A 16,635-nucleotide genomic window follows, 5' to 3' on the forward strand; every position below is an offset into this window, starting at 1 on the left:
TCTCCGTTAGCTCCCGTTGTGGTCTCCGTTAGCTCCCGTTGTTGTCTCCGTTAGCTCCCGTTTGTCAATTTTAGCTGTGTTACATTTAAAATTCTAGCTTCTAGCTTTTAGCTCCTGCTTGCTACATGCAGCTTTCAGCTACATCTTTTCCAATTGTCCTAATTTGTTTTTGTAAACATGCAGTTTTATTTTAGTTTTAAATTTACCGAGTTTAGCCGTGTGTGTATTATTTGAGCAACATGTGTGTAAACTTGTTTAAAAAGCAACCGCCTCACATTAGAGGTTCTGTGTTCTGTCCCAGGTACCACTGGAACACCGGTCTTCAAGACCCAGTCTTTTTAAAACCAACAAAACCGGTCCAAACGTGGGTTTTACTCACGTGGAAGGCAAACTGTCCTGAGAAGTCGTACATGCCGCAGGAGTGCATCAGGCTCAGCGTGTCCCTCACCGCCTCGGGGCTCAGGACGCGCTCACCCGTGATCGGACAGATGCCGCCGTTCGCCAGAGTGGCCGCCATGACGCTGGCGCTCTCGCAGGTCACCTCCATGGCGCACAGCTGGACGGACACAAAACACAACGACAGATTATTCTCTGAGGGCAATTTTAGCACAAAATGTGAATTAAGAGCAGCAGATTGAGAATAAAATTATTTTAAGGGACTCGGGGACACATTAAATAATAAAGCAGCAGCAGGAAGGTCATACTCTCATTAATAGTGTGAATGTTTATGAAACATTGTGATCATTTCTTTCGTACATTTTTCAGCGCAATTCTCGTCCTCCAGCTTCAAGCTATTTCAACAGATCATAAATCAAAACGTTCAGCTCTTTCAGGACAATCCTGCTATGACTTTTGGTGCAACTTTAACCTTTTGAAATATTTAGCCTTTTTCTGCCATTTTTTTTTCTCTCATAGAAAATTAATTGAGCTCATTTTACATCCTTTAAATCTTTAGATGCGTTTACAACCTTTTACTGCTCCTTTCACATTTTGTTCTGCTTCAGCTTCTTTCAGCTTCCGTGTGCAAATTAAAACTTTGTTCAGCTACTTTCAGCTGTTTTGTGTTCCTTTCAGGTTCTTTCTTACTAAATCATTTTTGTGCTTCTTCTAACTTCTTTCTGCTAATTTCAGCTTTTTATGCTCCTTTCAGCTTATTTCTGCAAGTTTAAGCTTTTCAACTATTTCAGCTATTGCTGTTTTATGCTAATTTAAGCTTTTTCAGCTAATTCCACGTTTTGCACACTTTGCAACTTTTTTCGTCCTAATTTAGCAAAAATGTGTTCTTCCACCTGCTTTTGGTAATTTCAGCTTTTTAAGCTAATTTTCAGCTGGTTTTTTTTTTTGTTGCTGCTAATTTCAGCTTTTTCTCTCTCCAGATAATATCCACTTTTTGTGCTCATTTCTGCGTCTTTCAGCAAACGTGTTCTTTCTACTTTATTCTGCTAATTTAAGCTTGTTCTATCTTTTAAGCTACTGCACTGTTTAAGGCATTTTTTTTTTTTTAGCTTATTTCAGCTGTTTTTGGATTAATTCAATTTTTTTTGTGGTAATTTTTGCTACTTTCAGCTACATTAACTCCTTTCTGCAAATTTCAGCTGGTTATGCTACTTTAAGCTTTTTTCTGCTAGTTTAAGCTTTATCTGCTTTTTCAGCTACTTTTTAGCTGTTTTTGTGCTACCCTCAGCTTTTTCAGCTAATTCCACATTTTTTTTTAGCTAATTTATGATTATTTAAACCAATTCAGCACATATGTGTTCTTTCTGCTTTGTTCTGCTATCTTATGCTTGTTCTTCCATTTCAGCTGTTTTTCAGCAAGTTTTTCTGCAATAAGCATTCACACTGCATTTTCGCAGGTAATGCAGTTTCTCTACTTATGTATAAATATGGAGGACAACACACCTGAAAGTACAGGTCCAGTACTGACGTCATGTCGGTTCCTTCAGGGAAACACTGCAGACAAACACAAAGGAACATTTTCAGACTGAAAAATTAAACGTTTAATGGAACAACCTGACCTGAAAACCTGTAATATTCAAGTTGAGGTAAGCAGATATAAACCCGTCAGGTTCTGGAGCCGGTACATGTCAGAACTGTTGGGTGTCCCACCCCGCTGAAGAAGCAGAGTACCTGAAACCGGTCCTGTGAGGGTTCACAGATGCTGAGCAGTTTTCTACCATAAATTAGCTCAGACATGAGGAGGTTCGACAGCGTTTCTGGGTTTTGGGTTGGATTTTGTTGATGCCGTCAACTGTTCCACCGTTCCAGTGTCAGGGTTCAGTTAAGGGCTATCCAGCCCTCGTAGAACCAAAGAGGGAGGTCTCTGCACTCTCAGCACCACAATCAGCTCATATCTGGAAGTCTGGGGAAAGGACAGACAGATCCGGGCCTCGTCGACAGTAATCTGGGTGTTATTCCGGTCTGCCGTGGTGAAGCAGGCGCTAAAGCTCTGGGTTGTAGATTTAGTTCCATATGAGGTTTGGATCAGGACTGAAAGAACCAGATCCTGGATTCAAGCAGCTAAAACAACCTTCCTTCATAAAGTGGACACGATGAGCCGAGGAGCTTCATTATCCAGAAGGAGGCGCCTCCTCGTCAAGAGCAGCCAAAGCGATCAGAACTCATCCCTCTGGAGGTTTCCTAGACACGTCTTACTGGGAGGAGACTCCAGTGCAGACTCTGAACTCTGTAGGGCGATCGTGTACCCATGCTGGTCTGGGAAAAATTTAAGATCCTCCAGGAGGAGCTGGAGAGAGGGGGGTCTGGGTCTGGATCAGACAAGTGGAGGAAAATGTCTGAACAGACGGATGAATTAATAAATTAATGAACGGATGGATGGATATTTGGATGAGATTATCTGTTAAATATTTTCATTCTTCTTGTTTAAATTCATCATGTTGCATTATTCATCTGTAAACTTCGTTTGTGGTTTGTTTCTGTTCAGTAAAAACGTTTCCCGGCACACAGACGGGATTAAAAACGGTTTAATCTGCAGACAAACCTTCTTTTCTTTCAGGTAGTAGCCGATGGCGAAGTTCCGGTCTCCCGACTCGCGCTCCGACTGGAATCTGTCACACAAAGAGCAGAGCGATCCGGTTACAGTTTGCATGAGGCACGTGCACGAGGCTCGTGCGCTTTCTGCAGGTCGGCACAGGAGTTCTGAACACCCGCCCGTCACGGGTTCGGTACAGGCAGAACCTTCACGCCTTCATGCGATCATTCTGCAACACGAGCCTCTGATCTGTTCCTGGAAGAGCTCCGTCATAAATCATGTCGGGCATCTTTACGACACGAGCTGCGGGTCCAGAACCGAGCCGCGGGTCCAGAACCGAACCTTCAGACGACCCAGCACAGAAACGACACAGGACTGAAAACTGGCTTTCTTCACATTTTCTTATAATTTGATGTTTATTAAACAACAAAGTTGTGTTCTGTAACGTTAAAATAAAAATCTACCAATTAAACTTTTTATCCTGGATACAGAGCTGTGCAAAAGTCTTCATCCGGCTCCAGTTTTCCCTCCCAAGCAGCTGGTCTTTCTTGTAATCTTCTAGTGGTCTGGATCAACAGGTCCTCTGGCTTTTAGGAATAATTTGAAGTTTGTCTTTGGACCCTGGCTGATTTTTTCCTTACAAACTCCCGCTCTACAGATTAATTTTAGTTTAAATCCTCACATCAGGCAGCGGGTGATACGGTCTCTTTTAGTTCACCCAGTTTCTGTCCTTGCAGTTGATCATACCAACCCGATATCCTTAAACAAGAAACGAGGAAAGAAGGTGGGTCATGGAAGCAACAGGTCCAGGACGGAAACCCAGACCTCTCTCCCCCCAGCAACACTCCAGCTCCTCCTGGGGGACCATGAGGCGTTCCAAGGCCAGAAAGGATCTATAATCCCTTCAGAGAGTTCTGGGTCTGCCCCGAGGACTCCATGGTGGGACATCCCTCTAAACAGAGGTGTCCTAATCAGATGAGCCACCTCAGATGACTCCTTTCTATGTGGAGGAGCAGCGGTTCTACTCTGAGCCTCCCCAATCCTACAAAGAAAGCTCATTTCAGCTGTTTGACCTCATCATGACCTCAGGTGAAGGTTGGAACGTAGACATTAAACTCAGAGCTTTGCCTTTCGGATCAACTCTTTCTTCCCCACGACAGACCGGAGCAACACCTCGTTACTGAGGACGAGGCTCCGATCCCTCAAATGGAAAATAATCAAAATCGGGGATCCCGTTGTGAGAACTATAATCCTATTTTCAGTCAAAACGTGTTCTCTTTGGCATCTTTAGCGACGGGCTAAAAGAAACAAAAAAGCTCAAATTTATTTATTTTTCTCTTTTTTCTAAAACGTCTTGTTAAAGCATCAACAGAACTCCCTGGAGTTCAGTTTTATGTCTAAACGATTCGTGGGTCTCGGGTGCGAAGACAATAACTGTGTGGGAAAAAGCAGCCGAAGCCTGGAGAGAAACTGAAAGACTGATAATCCTCGACGGAATATCGTCTGCCGCCTTCCACGACAGGCTGAATTCAAGATGGCCGCCACAGCCACATCTAGCGAGCCGCGGTAATGCTCAGATTGTGAGTTGAGGTCGACTCTCAGCTACTACCACATAAACTTTACCTCATTCACTGTAACTGAGCAGCCTTTTGTTGTTGAATAGCTGCGGCGGCCATCTTGAATGGGGCTGACTCGTCACGCATCAGTTCTGGATTTAATTAAAAACTGAAATCTTTGACTTACGTGGCGTTGCTGAAACCCACGTACTCGTTTCCTGACATTTGTTTCAGGAAATTCATGACCTGAGGAGGAATCGGAGAGAGAGACAAATAAGCTTTCACATAAGAAGGACCGAAAAGTAGCTAAAGAAATTAATTCAAGCTGAACAGGAGCAGAAAAACAGCTAAAAAATGAGCCATGAAGCAATGAAGCATATTTTATATCAGCCGTCTTGAATGTTTGCTTAGCCTCCAGTTTGTGTTGACTGCTCTCAGATACACCAAATTTGACAGAAAATCTGAAAACAAAAGCTAAAACTACCTGAAGAAAACATAAAAAGGAGCTAAATTAAAAACTGATAACTGAACAAAAGCTAAAGATAGACAAAGAAAAGGTGAAAATAGATTTAAAAAAGCAAAACAGGAGCTGAAAATAGCAAAGCAAACCTAAAATTAGCCGAAGAAGCTGAAAATGGCTAAAAAAATAGCTGAAGAGCAAACGTAAAAATAACTAAAACACCACAACAAATTGTAAAAACAGTGAACAAACCCTAAAAAAGCTAAACCCAACCTGAAAATATTTCAAAGTTTTCTGATTTAATGTAATTTGTTTTGTATTTGTTGATGTTTACGTCCCTCAACTGGCATATTATTTCCCCACAATACTCACGTAGTCAAATTTCTCAGCGTTGCTGGCGTGTTGCTGCGGAGAAGAAAATAGGAAGTCAGTTAGTCGAGTTCCTTCAGCAGCGGCTTCACACAGCTAAAACGACAACTAAACAACGAGAAACAGATTTAATCACAATTAAAAATGGAGAAGTAAATTGATTTGGCTTTAAGCGGACGTGAAGATTTGTTACAAAAGAGGCGTCTGTCTGCAGCTGAAGGGAGGTTTAGTGCAGAGTTTAAACTAAAACACGCTGATTCGGACACGTTTCTGACTGCGTGCAGGTTGGAGAGTTTAGCTGTCGCTCTATGAGTTACAGTGATGCATGAGTGGGCGGGGTCAAGGGTCAAAATCTGTGCAGGGAGTCCAAAAACAGGAGGAGAAATGTCCTTCGGTTTGTTTCCGAGTGGATTTTAACCCAATCTGACGCTGCATCGTTACTCAAAAAAAAAAAAAACCACAGCAAGAATAAAAATATGCACACATGCACTTTAAAGTGTTACGTGTTTGAAAAAAACAAAAAACTGCACTATAATTTTGGATGGGCTCGTTAACTGGACTGGAGTCCATTGTTTTTAAAAGTTGCACTGAACAGAAGCAGGAATAATGATGTTAAAGAGTCACTAAACGGGTTTCTACAGAGCCGATCGGAGCGAAAGAGAAGAGGGAGAGGTCAGGAGATAGATATGGAAAAGGAAGAAAAAATTACCAACGTCATTTGACCTGCAGCAGCGGTCATTATTTCCCACAGTTCCTACGTCTGGAAAAAATGCAACATACAAAAAAACAACAACATGTAGCCTTCAAGCAGCAGGTAACAACATTTGGGTGCACACTGCCGGGGCAAACCATCCCATAATTATCACCCCTCTGACGTTAAAGGCTTTTTACAGTAAAAAATTAAAACAAAGACACGGATGAGCCACAGACACAAACACTGCGTCTGAATTCAGAGGCTGCCAACGACCGAACAAAGGCCTCAAGAAATCAATCGAGCTTTTATTTTGAAAGTCGAGTTTAGCCTCCAGCTACAGCGAGGTCGTCAGCGTCGAGATGCACTAAACGTCCGCCCGGTGCAGACGTGCATGAGCGAAACCATGAAGACAACCTTTAAATGCAGCCGCTGAACTCGGACGCAGGTTCGACCTCCCGGAGGAGGCGAGTTTTTGTCCAACAGGTTTGAGCGGAGACGGAGGAGCACCTCACGAGTCAACAGGAGGAACTGCTGCAACCTGCCTGACCTGACGGCGCCGAGCGAAGCAAGGAAGTGCACACGAAAAGGATTACGTAAGGCACTTTAAAGGAGCAGTTCGTCCGTTTTAAAGCGGGGTTATAACTAATATCATGGCCGTGACGCTCGTTTGGACTCACGGAAACTACAACTAGAAGCGTTCAAGATGGTTTCCCGGCGCCCCTCGAGGCTAAATTAGTCAAATCTTCAGAGTGACGCCCCGAGGGAAACAAGAACCTTCACGAACCAGACATGGTGGCATCCAGGGCTCACGCTTGGCAGGAATTTCAGATTTCTTTAAAAAAAAAATTAAAAAGTTGTTCCTACATGAATTTATCTCTAGATAAATGAATGCTTTTCCGAAATGCGAGTAAAATTATACATTTTAAGGAAACTAACACTGATATGAGGAAAATATTGTTTATTTTTTTTGTCCTGAACAGGTTTAAAGATCTGCCAGACCGTTTATCTACAGCAAAAACGGTTAAGTCGTGTCATCTGGACCAGTTTCTTTAAGCAGAAACTGGTCCAGATGACACGATTTAACTGGTTTTGTTGTCGTCTACCTGGATGAATGAGCTTACAACACTTTATTTATTTATCTACAGCTTTAACACTGAAGCAAGGTGGGTTCGGCTCCATCCTATGAACCCTCCCGCTGCCATTGAGTTAAATGATTAAACTGCTTCAGTTAAAATGGTAAATGACACCTACGGACACGCCTCAACGTTTAAAGAAAAGAAAGACGTGGATCAGTCTGTTAAAAGCTGCAAGTCCAAATACGTAAAGTGATTTGACGGCAACTTTTCTGAGAGGGTCTAAAAGTTGGGACTGATAATTGACGTCTAATAACTATTTTGTAAAATGATGTAAAACTCAATAAAGACACGAAAGACTTGATTAACAACCTGCTGCAGCGGTTGGCACCAGATGAGCGCAGCTTCTTCAGCACTGTCACTTTGAGCCTGACGTCCGAGGAAATGGTTTTTGTAAGTGGATGGAAATGGAGCGCGGGTCAAATCGCTGCCGGTTTGTTTTCGCGAGGCTTGCCGAGCGAGTCGTTTCGTGTTTAATCAGCCAAAACTACCGACCCGCTACAAATATTGACCTCCTTTAATCTACCCGATAAAGCAGCTGCACGCCGTTTCAGCGGGACTTTATGGCTGAAGCTTGAGAGGAAGCGACACAAACACGAGATGCGGGACGACACTTAAAACCAGCGGATGAAAAAGGAAAGTGGCGCCGCTCTTACCTTTATCAGAGACGTGCAAACGATAGCGCCGGCGTTCACCATGGGGTTGTGGGGCTTATCTGCCAAAACGAACAAAACCAACGAGAGCTCCGTCAGGATCGAACCGAAGCTGAAAAATACCTTTAACTTAATTTAAATAAAGCTGAATGAACGACCAGCGCACAGTGAAATGTTGGGCTCTCTTTAATTAAAAACACTCAAAGTATTTCTTAAAGCCGATGTAATTATTAACCGCAGATGACTTGTCGGCTGTTCGGTTTGGAGTGAGCTCGGATTAAACAAACAAAAACAACAGATTATTGTGTGAATGTTTACGAAGCATTCACACTGTTATGATCCATTTTTCAGAGCTTCTCTCGTCCCCCCGTTTTCAGCTGTTTCAACAATCCACAAATCAAAACGTTCAGCTCTATCAGGACAATCCTGCTATAACGTTTGGTATTGGTGCAACTTTAGCTTTTTGAAATATTTAGCTTTTTCTGCCATTTTTTTGTCTCATAGAAAATGAAATGAGCTCATTTTACATCCTTCAAATCTTTAGATCCGTTTACAACTTTTTACTGCTGCTTTCATATTTTGTTCTGCTTCAGCCTCCTTCTGCAAATTTAATCATTTTTTTCAGCTACTTTCAGCTAATTTTAGCCGTTTTGTGCTCCTTGCAGGTTCTTTCTGCTAATTTAAGCTCATTATGCTCCTTTCAGCTTATTTTTGAAAGTTTCAGCTTTTTCTTTTTATAGCTGTTTTTATGCCAATTTAAAAATTTTAATCAATTCCCTTTTGTTGCATTCGTTTCAATTTTTTTCAGCCTAAATTAGCAAAAATGTACTCTCTCCATTCTAGTAATTTAAGCTTCTTTCTGCTTTTTAGCTACTTTTCAGCTGGATTTTTGTGCTAATTTCAGCTTTTTTTTTTAAATAATTTCTACTTTTGTGCTCATTTTTGCTTCTTTCAGCTTAATTGGGTAAATGTGTTCTTTCTGCTTTCTTCTGCTAATTTAAGCTTGTTCTACCTTTTCAGCTTTCTTTTTGGAAAAGGTTTTAGCTCATTTCAGCTGTTAAAGATAAATTCAAGTTTTTCCATAGTAATTTCTGCTACTTTCAGCCTAATTAACTTCTTTCAGCTTGTTATGCTCCTTTGAGCTTTTTTCATCTAGTTTCAGCTTTTTCTGCCATTTCAGCTAATATTTAGCTGTTTTATGCAATTTTAGCTTTTTCAGCTAATTTCACTTTTAAGCTAATTTCAGTTCTTTCCACTTCCTTCTCACAGGTTAAGCTTCTTTCTGCCTCTTCTGCTATTTTTTTAGACGTTTTTTTTTCTAATTTCAGCATTTTTTTAGCCGATTTCCTGATTTTTGTGCTCATTTTTGATTATTTAAACCCAATACAGCAAATATGTGTTCTTTCTGCTGCTAATTTAGGCTTGTTCTTTCATTTCAGCTACATTACACATCGTTAGTTTTTCTTAAAGCTAATTTCTGCTGTTTTTCAGGAATGACACCAGCGTAAATATCATCCTTTTTTAATTTAAAGCAGACGTCTCGTCTAAATATAAACGCTGCACCGAGGCCTATAATTATAAAAGATGTCAAATCAAAGGTTCTCCTCCAGAGGAGTTAAACCCGACAACGAGCCACGAATAAAAACCTGTAAAATGTTATTGGCTCATTTCGACGCACCGCGATACAACCTAAGAAATGGCCAAGCGTCTGCAAATTATTCAGCAGGCTGAGGTGAAACCAGGACGGAGGAAGCCTCAGATTACAAGACGAGGACCGAGGAGGTCATCTGAGATAATCTGTGGGAGCAGGAGCTTCCCTCTGCTCTGTAAAATAATCTTAAAAAAACAATCCAGGTTACACGAGTCTGTGGAAAAAACACAAACCCAGAACCTCACAGGACTATTGTCGCCCCGTCCCACTAAACTAAACAAAAATAAAATGACCTTTTCCCAATAAATGGTCGTTTTTAACATTTGATGTTTACTTTGTTGTCGTGAATAAAACCTGGGTTTATAAAATCTTATTCTGTGTTCGTAAAACACAAAAGCGAAGTTCAGTCTCTTTTTTGTACGCAATTATTTAAATGTAACTAATGTTCTTAACATAAAAAGGTTTTATTTTTCTGATTCAAGTGTTTTTGAAGATGATCAGTCATATTTAACTAAACATTTTTCTTTAAACAATAATCTGTGTTTTGAAAGATTAACTCGTAAAAATTATTTCAAACACGGTGTTTCGTCAGTTTCTGCTAAATGTTGCTGAGTTTCATCTCTAAATGTTCTGCTGATTCTCAACGTGGACATCCTGATCCGCCGTTTAACGTATTTTTCGAAGTATAAGGCGCATTTAAAATCCTTTAATTCTCTCAAAAATCAACAGTGAGCCTTATAATCAGGTGCGCCTTACGTATCAACTCTGGTTGTGCTCACCGACCTCACACCGATTTTATATGTGGTTATTGTGAACGAGTTGAATAAAGTTTGACTTATTTGACTGTTTTGTTTCGCTTAATGCGCCTTATGCATGAAAACAGACCCGTTCACTGACATAACCTGAACTCTAAGGCAAAGTCTTTTTCACAAAGTTACCATCTCACCTTCTTCGTTCAGGAAGAGCTTATTGAAGCGGAGGCCGCTCGGCTCCTTCCCAATGAAACTGTGCACGTACTCCGTGCCGTGGTCGTGAACTGCCACGGCGTATTTCAGAGGCTTGACGCAAGACTGCAGGCAGAACGGGACCTTGGTGTCTCCCACCGTGTGTCTAGGACAGAAAACAGAGGTTAAACACCCCCCGTCTGAACGTGCGGAGCTGTTGGGAGTTACAACAGACAATAAACCGGAGGAAATGTTTAAACGTCTCAAAGGAAAACGATAAAAACAGCAACAGCTTCAAAACATAACTGTGTTATCTTTATGGCATCTCCTTAAACACAAACACGCTCGCGTACGGCGGTTTGCAGCGGCCTGTCAGAGCGCAGGTCCATGAGCACGCCTTCAGAAACGATTACGCAACACGCCCGATAATCGCCTTTCCGCACAGGTTTGTTCCGTTTCTGGGAAAACGGTGTCCTCGCACACCCCGTTTAAAAAAAACACAACGTACCGCAATAAATAACTGTCTCACCTCTGTCCGTCCACCGTGCACAGAGAGACGGCCCACAAGTCGGGGCTGAACTTGGCGAGCTGAGGAATGTAGTCTGCGACCTGAAGAGGAGGTAAAGCAGTGAGTGAGAGAGCGTCGCTTCACGCCGCCGACCAAGAGCATCACGCACCCACAGAACAAAAAAACAAGATTAACGCAGGTCAAAGGAAAAATCCACCCCTGAACACGCAAAGAGTCAAAGTAAGACTCAAAATGGTCAAATCTGGAAACTAAAGATTGAATAAAAATATCAAAGTAGACACATTTTATGTTTCCATACATTTAATATTCCATAAAAATGTCTCCTTAAAAAAAAACCTAATATGTCCTTAGTGGTTTACATGAAATTTATCTGACAGATGTTAAAGGACGTGACGGGGTTTGCCAACGTCCTCATTTCTTCAGTTTTTTTTAAATCTAATGTACTTTTATGTTTTTCTAAAGCAAAATGATAAAACATGACTGAAAAGTCTGGTTCCGATTGTAAACCTTGCTGCCGTTAGCCACATGCTAGTTAGCATATATGACGACGAACATTTCTTGACAGGACAGATTAATCAGTTTAGTTCTAAGAAACGCTGACATTTTTCTAACATTGAAATATGCTGCTAATTTTAGATAGTCTTACAACTTCGTCTTTTCCAACATCCGGAAAAAAAACAAACAAAAAAACTGAATGCTATTAGCATGATCATAAAAAGTGGAGGGAAAGTGAAAAAGGCGGGAAGTAAAATGTGCCCCGACTGAGTTTGGGACATTCGAAAAATAGCTACAACTTTGTCAATTTTAGAGATATGGAGCTAAAACTTGGCGAGGTAATAGCCGAGAATCATCCCTAAAACAAAATCTAAGACGGGGCTATTCAACTAGCGGCCCAGGGGCCAAATCAGGCCCAAGATGTGCTCAGTTTGGCCCACCAATGGATTCATTTTTAAATAAAACTAGATTTTAAACCATAAAACCAACTTAATTAATGAGAATTAATTCATGAGAATAACTGGACGTCCGGCCCCTGAGCTCATGGCTTCCAGTAACTGTGGCCCTTGAGCAATTTCGTTGAATAGCCCTGCTCTAAGCGCTGAGGTCACATTAAAACCTTTGCTTGAAAGATTGGAGCAGTGGGCGACATGCATTCCTTCACGACCCAGCTCTTTTCACACACTTAGTTCCTGGAAGCAAGAAGAACTAAACAGAACCAGAAGAAACTCCAGCGTCTGGGTGAGAAAATAGCACCACTTTGACGTTTCTGACGTGTTCAAGAGTGCATTTTTTTTTTCCCCTTTCAGAAAAAAGTTTGCTCTTAAAGAGTTTCCAAATCGGAACAGAGTGATGATAATGAATTTGTATGCAGTAAACAACAACAACGATGATGAAAAAACAAACAAACAAACAAATAAAGAGTCATGGACCCAAGGACACACCTGTCCTCCGGTGAGTTTTTTGGCTTTCTCGTAAAGCTTGTCAATATGGGAGGTGAAGGCCTGGAAGTCGGGGATGACGAACTTCTTTCGGAAAGCCTGAGTGAGCAGGACAATGTTGCTCTGGACACACCTGATGGACGAAACCACAAACAGGATGCTCAATCACCGTGATGGCATGCAGCTGAGGAGAAAGTTTGCCAACCAAGTTAGCAACTGTGAAGTCTGACAAACTTCTATGAAGGTAAAACGGGTGTTTGATGAAGAGGCGTCGTTGCACCGCAGTGATGAGCTCAAACTCATGCACGTTGGTGTAAGTTAGTTTGTTAAGTCGACTGGGGGTGAAACGAGTCACGTAACTCATGACGCCAAATTATCGCGAAGACAACGGCACTTTAACGATTGAAAAATCGTTAAATAAATGTTGGGTAAAAAATCCTGTTAGGTACTCCTGAAGGTTCTGCTGCAAACTCAACTGACAGACTTTGCTCGTGTTCCTGATGAATCTTTAGACCTGTCCTTCAATCTTCTTTTTAAAAAACTGCGTGACCTTTGACCCCAGGGGGGTCAAAATTAAAAACCTAAACTGAGTCGAGGGCCAAGTTCAGTCAATGTTTTTTGGAAACAGGAAAAAATAAATGTGCAAGTTTTTTTTCTCAATAATTATGCAGAAATCTGAAATGAACCCTCCTGCTGCCCTTGGGTCAAACCACGGTGGCCTTAATCACAATCGAGGGTCATTTCTTCCCAAGGGCAGCAGGAGGGTTGCATAATTTATTTGGAGAAATATCAGAACCATCTCCTTCCTTTTCGTCACTGTTTTAAACATTAAAATATATTTTTAAACACTGATGTATAAATTGGACAAATATAAATACAGGCAGACGCTCCGCAGCTCCGATCCGAGCCGTTTACCTGACGTCGTCTCTCAGCTGAAGGTTTACAGACGTTTGGAAACGCTCAGAACGGGCTGGAGGACATTAGAGCGAAACTCACGTGACGTCTTAAATTTCATTACAAAGAAAAGTTGCTTTAATTATTGAAAGATTCAAACTTTAGTTTTTTTTCCCCAATTCGAGGTGGTCCCAGTGTGGTCGACATAACTCTGGCTTCAGGTCAAAGTATTTAAAATAATGCTATTTTAATCGTGTCATTGTAAAGGAATGAATTTAAAACTAAATGATCATCGCGTGCACCAATAAAAAAAAAAAGCATTTTGATCGCTTTCCACCTGATGAATCAGCAGCATTGGATGATTCATGTTACTTCAACAGAAAACCTTCGAGTTCCCCGTTCGGACCGGGTTGGAACCGTTTTGGAAGTCCTGCCGAGGCTGGACTGAGCTCGGAGGAACACAAATCACCAGCGTGACACAGACCAGAGATCCAAACAAGACCCGACAAGCCTTACTTCTTGAAGAGGTGCCTGTCGAGCGTCACGCCGTCTGGAGTCTTCTTTAAAGTCTGTTTGAGGGTCTCCATGCACTCCTTCAGGCGGGGATCGCCGGTCCGAAGCCCGGTGGCTTTGAGCGCCTGAATCAGAACAAAAACAACTTTAAACACGAGCTTCATGTGTAAACAAAGGTGCCATTTAATGCCAATGTCGCCTTTAGCATGATCTGTGACAACCGACATTAAAGGGGTAGTTCAGCTCTTTATGAAGGTTAAAGAAGGGGGGGATTTTGGATAAAGGTTATGAATAGTTACTATCTTACCTGTTGTAAATAGCTCTTTGAGTGATATCAGTTTGAAAAATAAGAGTTTGATTCAGATCATATTGACAAGATACCAGAGTAGCTTGATTCAAGATGGCTGCCACAACACAAAAATGCCTACAACAAATTGTTTTATAGATATTGAGCTAAAATCTGATGTGGTGGCAGCTGAACGTCATAATCCCCAACACGTAATCTGAGCGTCAACTGATTGAGCAAGATCTTTGTCGCGAGCAGTGACAGTTAGCTGTAGCACTTCCTCAGGAGTAACTATGTGATACAAAACTCTGGCCCTGTAAATGTTTATGAAAATGTGTGCATGACTCGCTACAAATTATTTGATATTTAAAAGGCGGCAGCATTTGTTGCCAGGCCGACGATGTGAATAATAAATGGTAAAATATAAGTTAAAATATATACGTGAAATAAAACGTTCTTCGATCCAGCTAGCCGTTAGCTTGTCAGTCCGCCCTGAATGAAACATTTCTCCAAACTGAGAACGTTCAAAGAGTTATCTACGACAGGTAAGATGTTGACCGCACTTCTAAAGATCTGAACCATTTCTTCAGGGAGCTGCGTGGTCTGAACCAATTGTACCCGTCTAATGGCGATTCTAGTTATTTTAATTAAAGACAATGCAATTAGGATTGTATCTAAATAAGATACATGCTAGGTTAATATATAAACTTGCTTTAAGTGGTTCATATCTCCACTTATTTATAAATCTGGGCTCAATCAATTCTTCTATAAATTTGGAAACACTTAAATAGTCGCAGGGCTGCACGATAATAAGAAAACGTGACATCCTAGTTGAATATTTCATCTCGTGTGGATGCATTTCGTGGAGTCAAGAGTCCATCTGATTGTACCACGTCTATACATTGTGCAGCCCTAAATGATCTTTATCAGCTCGTGCAGGTGTTGTAGCTCGTACCAACTGTTTACAACTTTTTCTCAGAACCTTCAGAAGATCTGAACCACTCCTCCGGAGCGAACGTCCAGGACTTACTGTGAGAAATTTATGAGCAGGGATTTTCTCTTGACCTTCTGCCACCGTGTAGAAGAGCAGATCCTCCAAACTGGGCAGGATTCCCGGATGTCTCCTCCTGCGTTACAAAGTCGGGGGACAGCGTTCAAAGAAAAGAAACTAAAGAAATGCAGTTTTTCCTCATGCGATCAGAGGAATTTTAAAAAGCGCGGCAACAACGCTTCTTGGCACGGTCCGCTCCGTTCCCATCTGCTGTGCCAGAGCAAACACGAGGCTTATCTCAACTCTTCATGCGCTCTTATCACGTTAGTCACTCAGATTTCCCCAACAGCAACTGGAAACTGGTGATCAGAGTTTACAAATCCTCAAAGGCTTCAGAGTCCAAACAGGAAAACATTACTGAACGTTTCAGGCACAGAAACCGCACCGTTTTACGGCTGCACGCCAATAAATGAAGGATTAGCAGCTTAGAGTGGACAAAACAAGGCTTAAGCTAATGAGAATATGGTAAAAACATCAAAAGGACTTGGACAGGTTAAACGTTCGAGTCGTTCAGGTTGAAACTGATTGAAGTTCAACCTGAAGTTCGGCTGCAAAAGGCCAGCCAGAGTCTGGACTCCCAGAGGCGTCCTCAGCTCCAGTTTTTATTGAAACGTCTAGAAACTTTTTAAAAAAAAGGTCCAGATTAATTACGCCTACAGAGGCTTTCAACTGTTCTGGTGTCAGCCCCAGTTGAGAGGACCATCATGACCAGTGTTCATCTGAATAAACATCACAGAACCGGAGGCAGGGACGGACAGCAGAACCAGTTTTCTTCACACTCATTAGTCCGGGTGTGACAGGCTTGATTTAAACATTCATGAGTTCACACCTCGTGACTAATGGTGCGATGGGATGCCTCAGGGCACAAATAACACACAACCTGTCTCTGAATGACAGCTGGGCGTCGGTTTACTTTTACTTTTCTTTTATCGCCACATAAAACCATCGCCGATTGAATATCAGATGCTTTATGACATCAGCGGCAGAGTTTCCTGTCACGTCCGAGGAATACCAGAGCAGAATTCCAGAGATTCCTCCGTCTTTATTCCCGCCCAGCTCGCTGCAGATCTCAGATTAATAAAACAAACATGGTGGTCGGTTCACATGCCGCTCTGCAGAGGAACCGCCCCAGTCCTGTTGGACTTAAACTAAAAACAGCAGCTAAAAGAGAACAGCCACAAGCTCTGTGAATGTCGGCTCGACTTCGTGTTTACCGATATTTTATTTCATAGCAGGGAGTTTCAACCCTCCTGCTGCCCTTGGGTCAAAATGACCCACGAGGTCTCAACAGCTTCGTGTTAACGTGGATGATGAGTCACTTCTCACACAACTTTCTGGTTTTTCCTTCAGTTTTCTGTATGTTTTTTTTTTAATAATTAAACACTTGATTTTGCTACTCTATTGCTACTTTTAGCTCAGTGTTCTGCTTCTTTTAGCTAGCATTCTGCTTCTTTGAACCTTTAGCTGGTGTTCTGCT

General features: G+C 41.8%; 1 protein-coding gene across 2 annotated transcripts in view; it reads right to left on the reverse strand.

The window, feature by feature from the left end:
• The window catches only part of glsb (glutaminase b), a 33,801-nt gene that overhangs the window by 13,191 nt on the left and 3,975 nt on the right, over positions 1-16,635 (reverse strand). For both annotated transcript variants that reach the window (XM_037686839.1, XM_037686838.1), the window contains exons 2-12: positions 15,138-15,234; positions 13,825-13,946; positions 12,418-12,547; positions 10,979-11,058; positions 10,452-10,615; positions 7,858-7,916; positions 5,378-5,410; positions 4,733-4,791; positions 2,999-3,065; positions 1,900-1,950; positions 380-556 (exon numbers count right to left, since the gene is read on the reverse strand). In XM_037686839.1, the coding sequence (XP_037542767.1) occupies positions 380-556; positions 1,900-1,950; positions 2,999-3,065; positions 4,733-4,791; positions 5,378-5,410; positions 7,858-7,916; positions 10,452-10,615; positions 10,979-11,058; positions 12,418-12,547; positions 13,825-13,946; positions 15,138-15,234 (1,039 nt within the window). The remainder of the gene's footprint in view (positions 1-379; positions 557-1,899; positions 1,951-2,998; positions 3,066-4,732; positions 4,792-5,377; positions 5,411-7,857; positions 7,917-10,451; positions 10,616-10,978; positions 11,059-12,417; positions 12,548-13,824; positions 13,947-15,137; positions 15,235-16,635) is intronic.

Source organism: Nematolebias whitei, chromosome 13 (assembly GCF_014905685.2).
Source record: "Nematolebias whitei isolate Nwh7 chromosome 13, NemWhi1, whole genome shotgun sequence".
In the NCBI taxonomy this organism is placed as follows: domain Eukaryota; kingdom Metazoa; phylum Chordata; class Actinopteri; order Cyprinodontiformes; family Rivulidae; genus Nematolebias; species Nematolebias whitei.